General features: G+C 34.5%; 1 protein-coding gene across 4 annotated transcripts in view; it reads left to right on the forward strand.

The window, feature by feature from the left end:
• Positions 1 to 19,213, forward strand: part of CNKSR2 (connector enhancer of kinase suppressor of Ras 2) — a gene marked incomplete at its 3' end in the record, with an annotated part of 257,646 nt that overhangs the window by 49,633 nt on the left and 188,800 nt on the right. For all 4 annotated transcript variants that reach the window (XM_082681111.1, XM_082681112.1, XM_082681113.1 and 1 more), the window contains exons 2-3: positions 3,186 to 3,349; positions 11,203 to 11,405. In XM_082681111.1, the coding sequence (XP_082537237.1) occupies positions 3,186 to 3,349; positions 11,203 to 11,405 (367 nt within the window). The remainder of the gene's footprint in view (positions 1 to 3,185; positions 3,350 to 11,202; positions 11,406 to 19,213) is intronic.

The following is a 19,213-nucleotide window of genomic DNA, read 5'->3' on the forward strand; positions in this document are numbered from 1 at the left end:
TGGAGGTCTGTAGAGTGGTAGATTGGGAAGTGTGGACGGTGTCTGAAATGAGTCTGTATAGGAAGGCAAGGTCCAGGTCAGGGAGGGCCTTGAACACTATATAAAGTAGTTCAGATTTTGTTCTGTCATAAATATGAGGAAACAATGAACATTTTTTAACATCTTTTTTGGAGTATAATTGCTTTACAATGGTTAGTTTCTGCTTTATAACGAAGTGAATCAGCTATACATGTACATATATCCCCATATCTCCTCCCTCTTGCGTCTCCATCCCACCCTATCTCACCCTTCTGGGTGGTCACAAAGCAGCAAGCTGATTTCCCTGTGCTATGCGGCTGCTTCCCACTAGCTATCTATTTTACATTTGGTAGTGTATATATGTCCATGTCCATGCCACTCTCTCACTTCGCCCCAGCTTACCCTTACCCCTCCCCGTGTCCTCAAGTCCATTCTCTACATCTGTGTCTTTATTCCTGTCCTCCCCGTAGGTTCTTCAGAACCATTTTTTTTTAGATTCCATATATATGTGTTAGCATACTATATTTGTTTTTCTCTTTCTGACTTACTTCACTCTGTATGACAGACTCTAGGTCCATCCACCTCACTACAAATAACTCAATTTCGTTTCTTTCTATGGCTGAGTAATATTCCATTGTATATATGTGCCACATCTTCTTTATCCATTCATCCGTTGATGGACACTTAGGTTGCTTCCATGTCCTTGCTATTGTAAATAGAGCTGCAATGAACATAGTGGTACTTGACTCTTTTTGAATTATGGTTTTCTCAGGGTATATGCCCAGTAGTGGGATTGCTGGGTTGTATGGTAGTTCTATTTTTAGTTTTTTAAGGAACCTCCGTACTGTTCTCCATAGTGGCTATATCAATTTACATTCTCACCAACAGTGCAAGAGGGTTCCCTTTTCTCCACACCCTCTCCAGATTTTAATGTTTGTAGATTTTTTTGATGATGGCCATTCTGACCAGTGTGAGTTGATACCTCATTATAGTTTTGATTTGCATTTCTCTAATAATTAATGATGTTGAGCATCCTTTCATGTGTTTGTTGGCAGTCTGTATATCTTCTTTGGAGGAATGTCTATTTAGGTCTTCTGCCCATTTTTGGATTGGGTTGTTTGTTTTTTTGATATTGAGCTGCATGAGCTGCTTGTATATTTTGGAGATTAATCCTTTGTCACTTGATTCATTTGCAGATATTTTCTCCCATTCTGAGGGTTGTCTTTTCATGTTGTTTATGGTTTCCTTTGCTGTGCAAAAGCTTTTAAGTTTCATTAGGTCCCATTTGTTTATTTTTGTTTTTGTTTCCATTTCTCTAGGAGGTGGGTCAAAAAGGATCTTGCTGTGTGAACATTTTTGAGGTAGAGAATGATATCGGAATTTTTATGTTGGGGAAGATGGAGAGGATAATGACTAGCAGCAGGAAAACTGTAAAACTGTTTTAGGCCAACTGTTTGTGGCCTGATTTAGAAAGATGGCAGTGGAGAACGAGAGGAAAGGATATATATATATATATAAATGATGTTTCGGAGGACCAATTGTTCAGACATGGAGATTGGTTGGATGCAGGGATATAAGGAAGATAGATAAATCTAAGATGGCTCCCATGTATTTAGTCTTTATACTGGGATAGATGGTGGTGCCATTCATTGAGACAGTGAATGCAGCAGAGACTCCTCTGGAGGGGAAAATGAGTTGTGTTGTGGCATGTTACGATGTGTAGATTTGTAGGTCTGGCATTCATGAGAGAGATCTGAAATGGAAGTATGAGGTATTAGATTGCAGTTGAAGACATGGGCATGGATGAGATTGTTCAGTTAGAATGTAAAGAGGAGAGGTAAGGGGGTCAGGAATGGGTCCCTGGAGTGGAGAGCAACAATATTTTAGGACAGTTGGAGAAAACATCCTGAAAGGGTACAGAGAACGAATGGACAGAGAGAACCAGGAAAGAGTGATGTGCATATACCAATGGAAGGTGAAAGAAAGGTAGTGTAGAGAGACTGCAGGGTAACTCAAGTTACTTCAAGAAAGTTTGAAAAGACAATAAGGACATGTGTGGCCTGGTACTAAACTATCCTATCAGGAACCAGGTGGCTTTTAGGAGTGTCTCTTTTCTTCTCTCAGTGGCTACATAATTTCTGTTATGGGACTTTGCTTCCCTTTGCACAATTGTTGTAACCTTGTCTCTGCTTTCTCTACTTGCTTATCATTTCCGCTCTGTCATTATTTCAGCTGGATCGTTGCCCATTATGGCCTTTCGTCTCCCTCCTTGACATATAATCAAGACCTTTTAGATTTCGTGATTGCCTCATTTTCTTGGTATTCCTTACTTAAAAATGTGGAGAGAAGTAATCTTGTTAGTCTAGTTCATCATTTATATCAGGTCATTTCATAGGTGATTGAAGCCACCCAATCTGTAGCCTGGCCAATCACTTATGAAGTGCCCTGAATAATCTTGAAAAACGTATCCACTGTGGATTTCCATTTTTGGATCTGGGTAAATTCCAAATAATGGTGGATTAAGGAGTGCATTATAGGTGAGGAAATAAAGGTGTAAGGGGTTTGGTTCTGAAGGGAGTAACAAACTGGTGGCGAACACAGGATCAAGGAAATCAAGGAAATGTTTTTGTTTTATTTTGTTTTTTTAAGATGGCAGAGGTTTGAACAAAGGAGTCAATAAGAAAGAAATGGTTGAAATAGAGCATTTAATTTTTTAATTGTTCAAGTAGTGTTAAGGTGGCAGAAGATTCCAGAGCAGAGGAAGATTGATTAGCCTTGTATAGAAAGAAGGGTACCTCTCCCTCTGAAAGAAGAAAGGAGGAGTGGGGTGCAGATACATTTGGAAGTAGGAGAACCTGCCCATTAGCACATTTTGAGAAACAGGCAGCGAAGAGAACTGCTGAGAAGAGAGGTAAAGACTTGCAGTAGCTGCTGAGGAAAATTCAAATAGGAGCCTAACAGCTGGGATATGAGGAAGTGATTTTTTTTTCCCCAGTGAAGCCCATATATAGGTTGAGGAAAGGTGGATGATTGAACTAGTCCAGAGCTGAAATGGACTTAACTTGTGACTGGGTAGGAGTTAATGCTTGTTTTATTATTATTTTTAATTTGTTTGGTTCAACTCTCTTTTTTTCTTCATTCTGGTCTTCCGTATTTTTCTTTTGCAGGTCTTGATGACTGTTTGCAGCAGTATATTAAGAACTTTGAGAGGGAGAAGATCAGTGGAGACCAGCTGCTGCGCATTACACATCAGGAGCTAGAGGATCTGGGGGTCAGCCGCATTGGCCATCAGGAACTGATCTTGGAAGCAGTTGACCTTCTGTGTGCACTGGTAAGGACATCATAAAACTGGTGGGAAGGGAAACTTTGCTTTTCTCTCCTGTTTTCTTTCCTTTAAAATTTTTTTCGTTTCTTCTCCTTCAAGCAGAAAAAAAAGATCCCCTCATTATCAGCCAACTGGATGTGGTGATATTTTCCTCCTTCATTGAATTTGATGCACTATGCAGGCCCAAATTACAAATTAAAGGGGCTTATTAACTCAATTGGTGACATTTTATTTAACTACTTGAAAAACTACTTGAAAACTCACCAAGGGAGTTTTCACAGAAGCATTTGGGATGTACGATTGCATACAATCAGTTATAAAGTTCATTTCCTTCTAAAAGTTTTGCTTTAGTATCCCAAATATTAAGTAATCCTATTTTAGAAAAACCATCCTTAAAATAATTAAATTATTTTAGTGTTCTTTGTGTATACATCAATGAAAATTGAATATTGTACATTATATGTCTACTTTTGTGTGTTAAAAGAGCAGTGCCTTGTCAGACAAGGGAAATCAATGTGAAAAGAATCCTGCAAGATTCTGATAGTACATTAGATATTCTGAGAGGAACATAGACTTTTTTTTCCCATGTTAGGTAAGATGACACTAACATGACTGGGGCTAGAGCCACAGTGAAAAAGAACATGAGTCTTATAATAATATGGGATTGAAATTTGACTCAGTCAATTACTGACATTTGTGTGCAAGTCATTTCACCATAGCCTTAGTTCTTTTTTAAAAAATAGAGATAATATTAACTACCTCTTGGTATTGGTGTGAAAAGCAAAGGAGATAGTGTTTGAATAGTGCCTAATTCTGTGCCTGGCACACAGTAGGCATTCACTAAGTAGTCACTATTATTAAGATGATGATGATTAATAATAAATGTGTAGATAATTAAACGTAATTCAGGAATCAGTACAGTCAGCACTGTGTGTGACAGATGTAAGTTCTAGTTCCTGCCATCTTGAAAAGCCTAGTGGGGGGAGAGTGACATATAAATAATCACAATATTATAGTATAATTACTAAAATAAAAGTATGAGCTGAGTATTAGGGGCACAGAAGTTTTGACTAAGATAAATGGGTTCATATTGCAAAAGAGGTGATCTTTAACCGCCTAGTGGAGGACGAGCATGTGTTCTAAGAGGTGGAGGAACAGAGGGAAGGAATTTCCAGGTAGATAAAACAGCACATACACAGGCACACAGAATAAGGAGCATGCCTGGTGTGTATGAAAAATGATAAACTATTTTCCCACCAAAAATAAGTGGGAAATAGTGGCCTAAAATTAGGCTTTAAAAGATAGAATAGGGCCAGACTGTAAAGTACCTTAATATCCTGATAAGAGATGAGTACTTCTTCATCTGGGCACTGGAGGACTATGCAAGAATGATCAAATACTTGCTTTAAAAAGGTAACTGATGGTGGTGAAAAGGGTGGAGTGGACTGGACATAGAGTGAAGACAGGGGAACAATTAGGAGGTGTTTAAAATAATCTACTTAGGCTATGAATAGGGCTTAAACTAAGGATGTGCAACAGGAATACAGAAGATCTGGTGACTAGGAGTAGTGAGTGAGATAAAGGAAGTTGAGGAAGATTCCATCTTATTCGCTGCAGAGATAGAGTAGAAGATCTTCCAATAATGAAGATAGGCAATAGCAGCAAGAATAGATTTAGGAGGGAATATAAATTGAGTTTTGGATTTGTTGAATTTGAGGCATCTCTGTGTTATCCAGAAAGAAATACTCATCAGACAATTGAATTTCTGAATTTAGAGCTAAGAAGTGGCTGAAGATAGAGATTTGGGAGTCTCAAGTATATAGGGATTGAATCCATAGATAGAGAGATCACCCAGGAAGGGCCTGTAGAATATAAAGAACAAAGGACACAACTTGACACTCCAGCTGGGAAGGAAGAAGGGTAGCCTTCAGAGGAGACTTATGGAGTAGTCAGAGAAGCATGAAGACAACTATGAAAGAGTTGTCACAGAAGCAATGGGAACTGTTATTTTCATTAAGGAACACCAATAATGTCATCAAATTTCACTAAAAGCCAATAGAATAAGCAAGGGGAAAAGAACTGATTGAAAATAGTTTTTAAAGAATCTGAAACCAGATTGGTTGAATAGTACCTCCCACTTACACATTTCAGTCTAACCTTAATTGTCCTTTCCTCAGAGATATTCCCTGATCACTCCCTCACCCTGGCCTGGTCTAAAATTGGCCCCCCACTCTTCCTCTCTTTCTTAACCCTCATCTCATTTCATAATTATATACTTGTGTGTGTATTTATTAGTTTAATGTCTGTTTCTTCTGCTAGACTACAAGCTATGTGGGAAAAGTGACATTGCTTATTGAACACCTAGTGTGTAGCACAAATGCCTGGCAATAGTAGATGCTGAATAAACGTTTTTTGAAAGTGGTGATGAAAGAGACTTGACATATTTTTCACATGATAATTTGGGGATCTTCTTGTTTCCTTATTCCTGAGATAAAAGAAATTAATTCAGACCAGAGCATGCACTTGCACTCTCCCTTATCTGAATCAGATTGCAGAAATCATGCCTGAAATAAAAGCTAGTACTCAGGGTAAGGTAAGAGTCCACAGTGTTTTTGCATACTGGTCTCCAAATATGAGTCAGAATCGCTATGAAGGTACAATATAAGTGGCTTGGAGATGGGTATCTGACCTAGCAGTCCCCTATTTGCCACATCTTCTATAATAGTAAAGTTGAGTGTGTCACAGCTTGAAGTCTAGAGTGTATGTGTCATAAGCAGGGCTTCTCTTAGATGAACCACTCACATGCTGAGCTCCACTCTGCCACTTTGAAGAAGGAAGTAAGATTGGTGATTACGGTACTACCTACAGATAGTCTAGACCTGTAGACTTTGGAGTTTGGCCTGGGATAAGCTCTGCTGACCTAGACTTACTTAAAAGGATGGTATCAGAGATACAGACCACTGCCGTGCAGTTCTGGGTTTAAGCAGCATAGTGTTGCATCATTTTCTTGGGAAAAAGTAAATCAAAACATTAAATTCATTCTTTCTATGTTTATTCCCCAAGGAGGTCAAATATTAAACTTCCTTTTCACTGCTTCCTAATGGCTATACATCAACATGTTAAAAGTGCACATATCTTACAGTTTATGCACCAGATGTTTTCCAGTGAATATAAAGCAAATTTCCAAGCAGTGAATTCTGATTTACTTCTACATGCCGTTATAAAATCAGGAGGTGACATCCCTCTTCAGCAAGCTGAGCATCAGGAGTTGTGCTGTCGGCAATGGGGAACTATGTTTTGTCGCTTCAAAACTGTAATGTCTCTACTGACTCTTCTACTTTTTCCTACATCTACTGTATTTATTTCTTCTTTTAACAATTATATATTCATGCTCATACAGTGCTACCACAGGGAATACAAAGATTAAAAAGGCATAGTCTGTGCTCTTAAGATGTATACAGTCCAGTAAAGACAACAGTCATTAAAAGATAATATAGATTTATTTTTAAAATCCCAGGGGAGTGCAGAAGGAGATGGTGAACACTACTGAGGGATCCAGGAACTGTAAGTGGGATTTGCATTGGGACTTGCAGGATGCGTAGATGTTTGCCAGATAAAAAAGTTGGAGAAAAGTTATCTGGCAGAAAAAATATGTGTAAAGACAGAATTGTGAAAGAGTATGCAGTGATCAGAGAAAAATAAGAATTTTGATTTAGCTGCTGCAGAGTAGGAAGTGATGGGAAGAATGTCACCTTACACTTTGTATCACATTATAATGCTTTGGTTAGGTTTTTTGGTCCTTGATATACTTTCTGCCTAGTGATTAGCAAGTAGAGGATATTCAATTAATGTTATCTTACTGAATGAAGTTATCTGCCTTTCTCCAGAGAACTGTAATTTTTTTCTCTTGCCGACACAGCCTCAGACTCTGAAGTTTCTGTTCCTAAAATAAGGAAGACACAGAAAAATTACCAAATTCCTTTGTTTTTCTTGAGCAGTGGAATATTTTCATCTGCCTTGTCTTGAAATTAGTCCTGATGGGGAATAAATGTTATGGCAGCTGTTGAAAATCAAAGGTTTATTTAGTAACTTGTTCATTCATGCAACATATATTTATTAAGCACCAACTATACTGTTTGTACCATGTTATCCTAGAAAGAAATAAGCTTTTCATGATTTGGAGTTATATTAACTCTTTCAAGCTGTTATGCTACCATTTGGTGTGCTTCAATAGAGAGCACCTTGTATTAACTAAAATAGTAAAGCATAAATAAAATACATATAGTTTAATGTATAGCCCTTAATTTATGTTTTGACAGTGCACCTTTTATTGAGAAGTACAAGTGAATCATTTATGACAGGATAAGAACAGTTTGCATTTCATTCTTCATATACTTTTCATGTAATAGGTATTTTGTAGGAAAAAATTGATGCCTGCCATTGCTAGGATTTGTTTCTTTGCAACATAATTGCTTGGTTCATTCATCTCAAAATAATTCATTTCTAAAAAAAATTCATTAAAGCAATCTTTTTAGGACTCACACATATTTATAAAGCAAAGTATTATAAAACCTAAACACCTGCTACATGATGCATTCAAATTAAGAGCTCTGAATAAAATAGCATTGACATTGTAAAATACATGGTGCCAATATTTCCAGTTAAGTGTTTAGTGAGAATTTGCCACTAGTGAGGGAGCCAGCTCGATTTTCTCAAATGTTGTTTCTTTCTTTCATGTGCTTTTGCATGCGTATAACTGAGAGAAGAACAGTAGAAACTTAGCATCAGTTCCTTAAGATTAGACTGGCTATATTGAATTAGTGTGGAGTCACACCTGGTTCCTGGCATGAATGTTACTGACCACATAGGTAACATATAGGATAAAGAAAATCGCTAAGTACATTTCATGTCCAAGCTTTTGTTTACTTGATGTAGTCCTTTCTGTACCAATAGTAATGCCTAGTTGTCCCATGCATATCCAGTAAAAAGCAAGTCTGTAGTGAATAAAGCTGCATTTTTAAGAAGTTGAGACAGTACTTCTCATCTGCATACCTTTGGCCCAAAGCAAAGGGGTGGTTCATATACTTGTTGCTTCTTTACATGGTAGGCAAGGGAGTGTGATTTACTGGTGACTTAGTGAGTCACAACAAACCGTCCACTTTCATGCAGGAAAACGCAAAAAGATATCTGTGTTGTCAGTAATTGATTTTGAGCTACTTAGAACGGAGAACTGTGATGATGAAAATTAACTTGAGAGATCAACTAATCCATCTCTTTTGTTCAAATAGTGTCACACAGACACTGTTATATACAGAGAAGCTTCTAACCTATTTTTGTACTCTTCTAGAATTCTTAAATGCTTTTGAATTATTGATTTAACTAGTTATATTTGTTAACTAGAATAAGTTTTAAGAATTTCCTCTCCTACGCATTTTTTGTCTCTTCTCGCTACTGGATTCCTCTGTGGCCTGTATTTTTTACCTGAAATTCCTCCATATAGGATATTTATTTAGTAGGCTTCCAAGTTAGGAGACCTCAGGGTATCTTACCAGGTTTTGTCCAGAAGATTTTTCTATTCTCTAATTCTTGAGTTGTATTTTTTTTTATGTAATGCTATCTTAAATTTTGGAATCTTCAAAGTATTTTTACTTTGCCTTCAGATTTTTATGAGAAGATCTGTATTCTTTTAAAATCATTTTTACCTTTTCTAATAAAATATTTGAGATGGTAATATAAGGAGAGATAATTTAAATGAATCTTTTGTCGGGGCTACTGGCTACAGAGTGCAAGTTATGTTACCAGGTTGATTGATTAGGTTCCTCACTAATAAACTATTTAAATTTGAGTTTCTCTGAGAAATTTTTATAATTTGTTTGTAAACAAATATTTTCTCATTAAAATCATTAATACACAAAAATGAAAAGGGCAGACACTGTTGTACTTAAGGGAAAATGCTTTAACACGGGGAAAAACTTCTGAAAATACTTTCAAGTACTTCAGAAGTATCATTTTCAGTTTAGTTGATATAAGTTATCTAGTCATTATCTAGTCATTAGAGAATATCTCTTATAAGAGGATACGTGCTGGATAAAATCTCCCAAATGTTTCACAAATAATCCATGCTCAGATGCAATATAATTTGAATAGAATGTTGTTTTATTTGTGTAAACAAAACCTTTTAACTTGAGAGACTATTGCAATTCAAATGTAGCGGTGAATATATAATATACTATGTTTTTTAAAAAACAAATCCGTGGCTCCAAAACAGTGTTCTTTTAGTAAAAATGTAAATTCTCAGCAAAGAACAATCAGATTTTTATCACTATTAAATCTTTAGTGGTAACATACATAACTTGCTATTAATGTTTATGCATCCAAATCTTCCTCTACGCCCTCCTTTTTTCTCCTCTAAGTTATTTCTTTTCTTAAATAGAAAGAATAAACCTAAATTTCATATAAACTAGCTACCCAGTGATTGTTGACTTGAAAATATAGCTAAATTCATTGTGCCATTTTCTTCCCTTTTTCATTTCCCCCAGTATTTTCTTCCATTTTGTTTCACTTGTTTCTACTACTCTGCTTGAACAGGAATAGATTATTGGTGCTAAGGAGTGGGGGTAGAGGTATTTCCTCACAGGTGGCCTGGGGGCTTGTAGTCCCATTCTGATTTCTGTCTACTCTAAGCTCTGAGCTCTAAGCAAATCAAAATATCTCCCTGTGTCTCACTTTACTTAACTGTAAAAGGAGGGGATAAATCAAACTTAGAATTTATTTGGGCCTCAGAGGCTATCTAACATTCTTTGGGTTTTATGCTTTTCTGCAAGTTAATAATACTTTTAATTTTACACATGACGGTAACGTACATGCTGCTAAGTACTTTGATCAAGGTCATCCTCTGATCAGGTTAACAACTCACAATTATCTGTTTTAAAATTAATTGTGACTTGTGAAATCTTTCCCTAAAGTTTATTTGAGGGGATCCGACAATATTTTCCTATTGCATATGGTAAAAAAAGTTTATTTGTATTTATTCATATAAATCCTTTTTGCAATAATTTATAGATAAAACATTTAGGGTAAAATAATATATATTAATAGAAATTGAAAAGTGAGACCAAGGAAAAGAAGAACAATTATACTTACCAAAAAGTCATTATGATTTCTTTAGATGTGCTTCATATTTGACTGTGAGCTAATGCAACCATGACAAAATTATAAATAAGTTTAGTTTTATAATTTGTATTATAAAAAGGAGAAAGTATGTTGGTTTCCCTGAGGATGCAGAGGTTTTCCTGGTATACCATATCATAAAAGAAACTTCTTATGTGAGTCATTATGAAGAGGACACAGAAGAAAAGTTATATTGTATGTGATTTATTTTTTGCTATTTCATTTTATTGTTGGATTGTACTTACTTTCTCATTTGGGGGAAGCAGAATTTTTCCTAGTGCCTACATTCATGACTATGCATATGCTAATAGAATAGATACTCAAAAATAATTGTTGATAATAATGAATTTCACAAGTAAATGAACTTAGGTTTGGGTTAAAAAAGAAACTGCTTATGAGTCCTTATAATCTCTCTGTCTTGGGTGGCATAATTTCAAGATAGAATGCCCTCATCTTTCCATGTTCATATTAGCACTTACACATTTTCTTGTAATTTGTTTATCTGACGTTTCCCCAAATCCTCATTTGACTATGGGTTCTGCTAGGCCAGGAATCCTATCTTATTTATGTGTAACTCTTAATATTTGTTCCACTGCCTGTACATATAGTAAAGTACTCAGTAAATGTTTTAACGAATGAATAAAATATTGACTTTAAGTATATTTGTTCTCTGTCTTTTTATATTTCAGAATTATGGCTTGGAAACAGAAAATCTAAAAACCCTTTCTCACAAGTTGAATGCATCTGCCAAAAATCTACAGAATTTTATAACAGGGAGGAGAAGGAGTGGCCATTATGATGGGAGAACCAGCCGAAAATTGCCAAATGATTTTCTGACTTCGGTTGTGGATCTGATTGGAGCAGCCAAGAGTCTGCTTGCCTGGTTGGACAGGTAAAATCTTTCACGTGTTTCATAAGTTATCCTCCTCAGGCATCAGTGTGAATATAACGTTATTTCATTTTTTTCTTGTGAAAGGATTAGATAAGTACGAGGAATATTAACAAATGCCTAATTATGATTTACCACAATATAAGCATATCATCAAAGAGATACTAACTGTTTGCAAAATTTTATATCCAAGTAGCTAATCAATAATTAGTCCCTGACAGTTTCAAAATACATTTGCTGCTCTATAAGGAAAATCATTTTTGGCTGTCATAACAAGATTTATAATACTACCTTGTCTCCTGATTTTCTGTATTCTTTTCATTCATTGGTCATATTTAAGGAAGTGACCATCAGTATTCTATTTATTGTTTTAAATGGGTAATTAGACACTGACACTTTCATAGCATGCACTGTATGTCTCATTACCTTTGCTTTATTTATTATTATTATTCACATTGCACAGTCAATTTTGGATATTATAAAAACAATTTTGGTCCTTTTTTTGCTAATTTAGTTAAGTTTCATTTGTCTTGGAACACATAAAAGTTTTCATAATATAAAATGAAAAAAGTTAGATTAAAATTGTATATGTGATTAAACATTTTAATGGTAAAACATTACAACTATTTAAAAAATACTAAATAAGCTCTTTCATTTTTGAAAATTTTTTTGTAGGGGACATGTGCTGTGTTATGATGGTTAAATAATCAAATCTTAAAAAACATTTTGTCTCTTATAAGAAATTCTGATATATAGAATTTTACTAGAATTCTTTCTTGAATAAATGTCAGTAGAATTTACATACATATACATATATATATACACATATATACGCAGTGACCCTTGAACAACATGGGTTTGAACTGTATGGGTCCGCTTATATACAGAGTTTTTTCAATAAATACGCACCACGTTACTATATGAACATAATCATCCATTGGTTGAATCTGTGGATATGGAGGGCTGACTATAAAGTTACACATGACTTTTCGACTGTGGGGTTGGCACCCCTAATCCTCTCTTTGTTTGAAGTTCAACTGTATTATATTTTGGCTTTTTAAAAATATGAGACTTTATATTAAAAACAAAGTATTTGTATGTCTAAGGTAAAAGTTAAGGTAATTTTACTTAATTCTATACTGTCTAAATTTATATATATTACTAATAACATATAACATGACAATACTAAATCCAAATCTGAACACTAAGCTGTAATTATTAGCTCTGATAATTAATCGGCAGACAGCATATTTCTCTTATATTATGACATCATGAAAATTCTCATAATTGTTTAAACCACATTTATCCATTGTATGAAATAATTGCTGTTTAAACATGTAAATTCTACAAGTAGTATAATGGTCAGTAAGTAAATATATTTAAAATATGGCTTATCCTTAAGTAACGTAATATACTTGTTTCAGGAGGCTTCTCAGTAATTAGAAACTTATAGAAAATATATTTGATTTTAGTTATATCTTCTTATAACTATCACCTGTCCTATAATTGTAAATTAGCTCAGCCTTGATATTTATATTTGGTAAATTTCATTATTTTCTTTTTACACTAGTACTTGTTAAATCAGTAAATAAATAGAATGATTAGAGAATGTTTTTACTTCTTAATGGCAGGTATGGCTGTTTATAAAATCACATAATGGCTTCTAGAACACTATATAGTAGTTTCTGATTTTATTGTATTATATAATTTTTTATGGTGGCATTATTTTTATCATCTAATAAGATGTCCTTAGTAAATGCCAGTTCATCTACAAACATACATGAGCGTACACACACATACATAGTAATCCCTGCAGTCAATCAATGGTATTTTGCGTTTGTTTCATCAAAAGAGAAAATGTGACAAAAAGTCTGAAGGAAATAATTTAAATCATCTGTTTGGCTTCCATTGCTGCAAAGGTTCTCACAATGCTTATTTTGTGTTATATCATACTACCTATGGTGATCATTAAATCAAAGGCCATTTAACATTTTGATCATAAAAATAAAATATGTACTTAGAAGGAAAAGAGACAACTTTGTGATAACTTTAAAATCTTCTGCTGAGACTGTAAATTTTAAAAAGAAACTGAAGTTTATATTTTGAAGATTTTTCTCAGGAAAGTTCAGCTCCAGGCTGGCTTGTCTATAATGATTATGCTTTAACAGCTTTAGTTTTAAAAAGGAAAGAAGAAGGAGAAAAAGAATTCTTTGTCATTTTAAGGCATTTGGACTTTATGCTGAAGGCAATGGGGAGCTGTTTAGGGTCACTGTTGTGTTCAGACCTTTGAATTTTGAAGATTACTTGCGCTATAATGTTGGGAAAGATTAGGGAAAGAATAAGGCTGGAAGAAGGGAAACCAGTTAAGAGGTTGTTTCAGGAATATTTGTCCCTCATTACCTGCCCAGCACCCCCTCAGATACCAAAACCTGAGGATTCTCAAGTCCCTTATATAAAATGACAGTATTTGCATGTAACCTACGCACATCCTCCTTTATGTTTTAAATTATCTGTAGATTACTTATAATACCTAATACAGTGTAAATGCTATGTAAATAATTGCCTTGTACAACAAATTCAAATTTTGCTTTTTTGAACTCTCTGGAATTTTTTTTCAAATATTTCAATCCGAGGTTGGTTGAATCCATGGAATGGAACCTGCCAGTATGGAGTGCCAACTGTTATCATGCTGCTGCTACTATTGGTGATTCTGATGCTACCAGCCACACTCAAAGCCAACCTAGGAGAGTTGTCTTCATTTTACAGATAGGAAAACTAGCACATACAGAGGCAGAAGTTAAGTTCAAAACCAAATAGGAAGTAAGTGGTGGAGCCAGGGTTCATTCCAGGCGCCTGACTACAGAGTTGATTCTCTCCATTGCTATTTACTGAGATGTTTAATTAGAGAAGCAGCAGTGAGGATAGAAGACTGTTAGACAGAGAGACTAAGGAAAAGGAGACACCTAAGGTGAATAAGAGGTATCTGACTTGGCTGACCCAATGGATGGTGATGCCATTATCAAAACAGGAGGAACAGGTTATGGTGGAGGACAAGTGTTGAGTGTTGGCCATGATAGATTGTGAAAAGGTCTTTAGAGTATTGCTGCTCAGAAAAGATATACGGTGGATAGAGATTTGGGAATAGGTAAAATATAGGTGGTAGTTAAAGTCCTGAATGCATTAATATGGTGGTGTAAGGAGAATTTTAGAATGAATTCCTCTTATCCTGCTCTATTTGCTTTCCATAACACAAACCCTTCTAACACAGTATGTAATTTACTTATGTGTTATTATTGTTTTTGTCTGACTGCTCTATATATAATGTATGCTTCTGGAGAGCATGGATTTTCATCTGCTTTGTTCACTGCTATCACAATTATCTAGAAGAGTTCCTGCCCTATAGTGGGTGCTCAATAAATTTTTCTGAGTGAATGAAGAGAACTGAGAAAAGGAATGACCTCTGCAGACCACCAAGAACTGAAGGATGATTAGAAGTTCAGCTTATGGAAAAAAATAAGAAGACATAACCAGACTCCATAGGATAGAATTAGTTGAGAGTGGTGTCACGGTAGCAAAGGGAGTAAAGAGTTTTTTGGTGGGCGGGTGGGGGGGCAGTGTTGATATTTTAGTATTATTTTATTTTTTTCCAACTTTATTGAGATATGAGTGATATATAACATTGTGTAAGTTTAAAGTGTACAACGTGATGATTTGATACACATATACATTGCAAAATGATTACCATGATAAGATTAGTTAATATAATCTATCACCTTGCATAATTACCTTTTTTGTGTATGTGGTGAGAACGTTTAAGATGGGAATAAGGGGTTTTAGGGAAAAAAAGGAAGTGGTCAGTAGAGTCAAATGCTGCTGACAGGTTAGGCACGGTAGGGCTGAAAGTGTGTAGTAAATTAGGGAATCAGGATATATGTGATCTTACCAACAACAGTTTAGTGTTTTTACTTAGAATTAATGAAAACTGGAATTCTTGGGTTGATTGTGAGTTAAAGGTAAGTGATAACTCCTCTTTGAAGAAATTTTTCTGTGAAATGGTTTGTAGTTCAGGATAGTTTTGTATAATATTAACTTCTACTTTTCATAGACTGCATCTTTTAGAGGTGTTGGAAAAGAGGAAAGGCAAATGATGAGGGGTACTTCTATATCTGGGAACTTACTTTGCTTCCTTCTCTTCCATGGATTGTATGAATATCTTAACTACTCCTTGGCTAATATAAATTTCAAAAGGTCCCAAAATCAATTTAAATGTAATAGGATTTTATCTATAACTGTGCCAAGTAAAATGTTTATGCTGTTTGTTTTCCTGACAAGTAGCCCAGACTTTTATTAGAGATTGTTAGTGGATGTGTATTTAAGTTATATTTTTATTCCTTTCAAAGAAAAAATGTTTTCTAGGTAGCAGCAAGAGCACAAGCCAACATTCCACATGCCCTCTTGTTTCAGTGTGTTCTGCAAACTACACAGGAAGCAAAACACATTAATCAATGCTAGAAAAGCCAAAAGAGCAGTATTCTCCATGACTCTGTTGTGAATCCCTGCCGAAATACATCGTGAAATAGTATAAAAGAACAAAGGGCTAAGAGAGAGTTGAGTTTCAGCTCTGCCTCTGGCCCTGGGTAACCTTGAACCTTAACCTCTGTTTTTATTTTCTTTTTAGAATAAGGATGTAAGACCTGCAGAATTTGAAGTTCTCTTCTAAGCACTAATATTCTATAAATCATTGACCTTGTTCACCAAAGCCATATGAGGAATATATTCATCTTATTTCCCTTTACATAATTTCAAAGAATAAACACTAACAAAGTTTGTTGGTGACTTGTAGAATCATGATTTAACTCCCTACCTCTTCTCTGACTAAATTTAGTTAATACCAAGTTCTAGACCAAAACTAATCTGTTTTTGTGCTTTCTTTATATAAGGTAAGAATGTATCTTGTCTTTTTTATTTTTGTTTTGAAGAACTTAGAAGTACTTAATTATAAAAGTTCCATAGAAATTATGTTGACCAAAAACTTTTAATATCTTGATTTGTCATGGTAGATTGCCTTTCATTTGGAGGGTTTAAAATGGTCACTGCAATTGAATATTGCCAAGCATTGGATCTTTAACCTTAGTTTATTCCTTTAGTGTACAATATAGTATAATTCTTTAGTTGAAAAATGAAAAATTCTCTCAGGTAACTATGGTTATTTTGATGCCAAACAACTGGCTTAATTTTTTAAAAATCTGACTTTTTGGCATTAATTTTTTTTTACATTTTGGGGAGAACTTGCATGCACAGCAATATGATGAGTTTATTGCAATTTTTATTTTATGTCACTTGAAGGGAGAAAGGAAAAGAAAGAATAGGATAAAATGTTTACTTTAGCTCCATACTGAACTAGATGCTTTTCATGTATTGACTTATTGAATTCTCACGAAGCGGGTATCATTATCCCCATTTTACATATGAAACATGAAGTAATTTGCCTGAAGTTGTTCACTAGTGTGAAAATTATAACTTGAATCTATTTTTGTTGTGATACCAAAGCCCTTCTTGTTTCTCTTTTATCATGTTCCTTTGTCATACTACGTCTCCTTTTGAATGTGGACCAGTTCTTAAGGATTTTGAGGAAGCGATTCTTAGGAATGCGGCATATATAAACATTTATTTGTACTTTGGTGTTTCTCCTCAAATGCTAAACAAGAATACCACTTTTCTTTTTCTGGCCTTGATACTTCAAATTGCTATATAGAATTTTTTTATAGAAAGTTTATTTCTCATTTTACTTTGAAGACATCAATGAGATATCTCTTAATATCATTGAAAACCTTTTGAACGTTTAAGGCAAAAGCATTAAGGTGCTAGGGAAAATGTTTACAAATCACAAAAACTGCAATTTCAGTGGAGCTTCCATTTAAGTAACATTTATTTTCAAAAATTAGCTCCTTACATTTCTTAAAGAAAATAAAATCTAAGGCTAACAGAAATCCCCTTTTTCTTCGTATTTTAAATATTGACTTGAGTGAAACAACAGACTTTCCCAGAGGAAAAGCCTCAGAGGTGAATCACAGTTGGTAGCTTTACTGTTTATTTTCAATTCATGGTTTACTTGTCTATTTTTAACCTACATCCTGCTGTTTTTCACACCTCATCTTTCTTACAATTTTATATGGCTTTTTCAAATCAATCTATACTTGGAGGTTTCCAGATCGCTGTATGTACCATGTTGTACAGTAACATCATTAAAAAATATTCAAAAGTATTATGTATAGAAAAAGTTTATTTTGCTATTTATAATGAAAATTTATTATTTTCTCTCATTTTTAGCATTAATACCTATTTCTAATTGTTTCTGAAATACATTTTAAGATCATTCTGTTTTGAAAGGATCAATGAGATGTCTTTTTATATCACTGAAAACCTTTTAAATGTTTAAGGCATAAGGGTTAGTATGCCAAGGGAAAAAATGTATTCTTTGAAATCTTTTGCTTTATCTACGAAAGTGGTTGAACTAATTTCTTCTTCTGTGATATGAAACTATAGGACAAAAATTATTTCTATACCAGGGAAAAATTACAGAGACAAAGAAATCTACCCCAAACACTACCAAATGCTGTGGCTCGTTGTTGTTTGGTCTTATTTCCTCTTGTGTGCTCAGTGCTCCAACTTGGCACCTCTTGTTCCAGAAATGAGCAGTGATGTTAGCAAGGCTATTGTTCATAGAATGCCCCTCAGGCTCAGCAGTGCCAACCTGAGAAACAGTAAGGCCTTCCAGATTTCCTAATTAACTCCTTAGTTTTTCTTGTTAGCTTCTCTTGTTAGCTTCTAATTTGTTTAGGATTTCTGAACCATTAATAACCTTTCCATAAATGCTTTTGTTTGAAAAGAATGTACAACAAATAATTTTTATAGGGTCAATAACTTTTGCACTAGAAAGAAGTATAAGCATTTTATTATCCATATGATGATTTGAGGATAGTTGTGTAACTTTTAAGATCTAAGTAGGATGGTTCCTGTAATGGCCATTTATTAATGAGCCAAAGATTTTATTTATTTTTTTTTAACTTTCTGGCATCAAAAATTTTTCCTGCCATGAATTTTATTTTCTTTACGTCGAGTCAGCCACGTGTTTTTTTCTAAGTAGCCTGTGCTCTAACTTGGGGTTTCTTTAGACTGAGGAACAAATTCCTCTCTTAATTTTGTTTTGTTTTCAAGTTGATCATGTTCAGCTATTCTATAGAGATCCATTTCTTTATTTCATTAGTCATGATTGAGTGTTCATCTTTGGTAACTGACAAAGATTGGAACCTGTCAGCCTTCTTTTATTTATCATCATCCCAAACATTAAGATGTGCTTGCTAAGAATGGTTCTTGTGTGGTTGTATATGATTTGCCTTTAAAATGAAAACTTTAGGGGAATTCACTACAAGATAAAATGCATGTTTTCCTAGGTATATCTTAGATTTTTTTTCCAGTTTTTCTTGACAGTTAATCTTGAGCGAGAAGCTTGTCCCACTTGAAATATGAGTGCTCAGGAAAGTGGAAAACACACCTTAGAATTCAGTCTGCTACAGGCATTCTGTTATCAAATAGATTTTTCTTTTGGTACATTTTCAAGATCAAATGAGTCTTTTTTTTAAGATTTTATGGGGAAAATCATGCTGTACTTCATCTCATCACTTTTGAATGAAGCTTTTAGATTTTATTAACAGACTTTGACCTTTGCAAAACTAGGAACCCAAGCTCTTTCTAATCATGCCAGAAGCATTTTTGAATTCTTAATTAAAATGCCAATTTTTATGCTTCAA

Source organism: Grampus griseus (assembly GCF_964374135.1).
Source record: "Grampus griseus genome assembly, chromosome: X".
NCBI classification, from domain to species: Eukaryota; Metazoa; Chordata; class Mammalia; order Artiodactyla; family Delphinidae; genus Grampus; species Grampus griseus.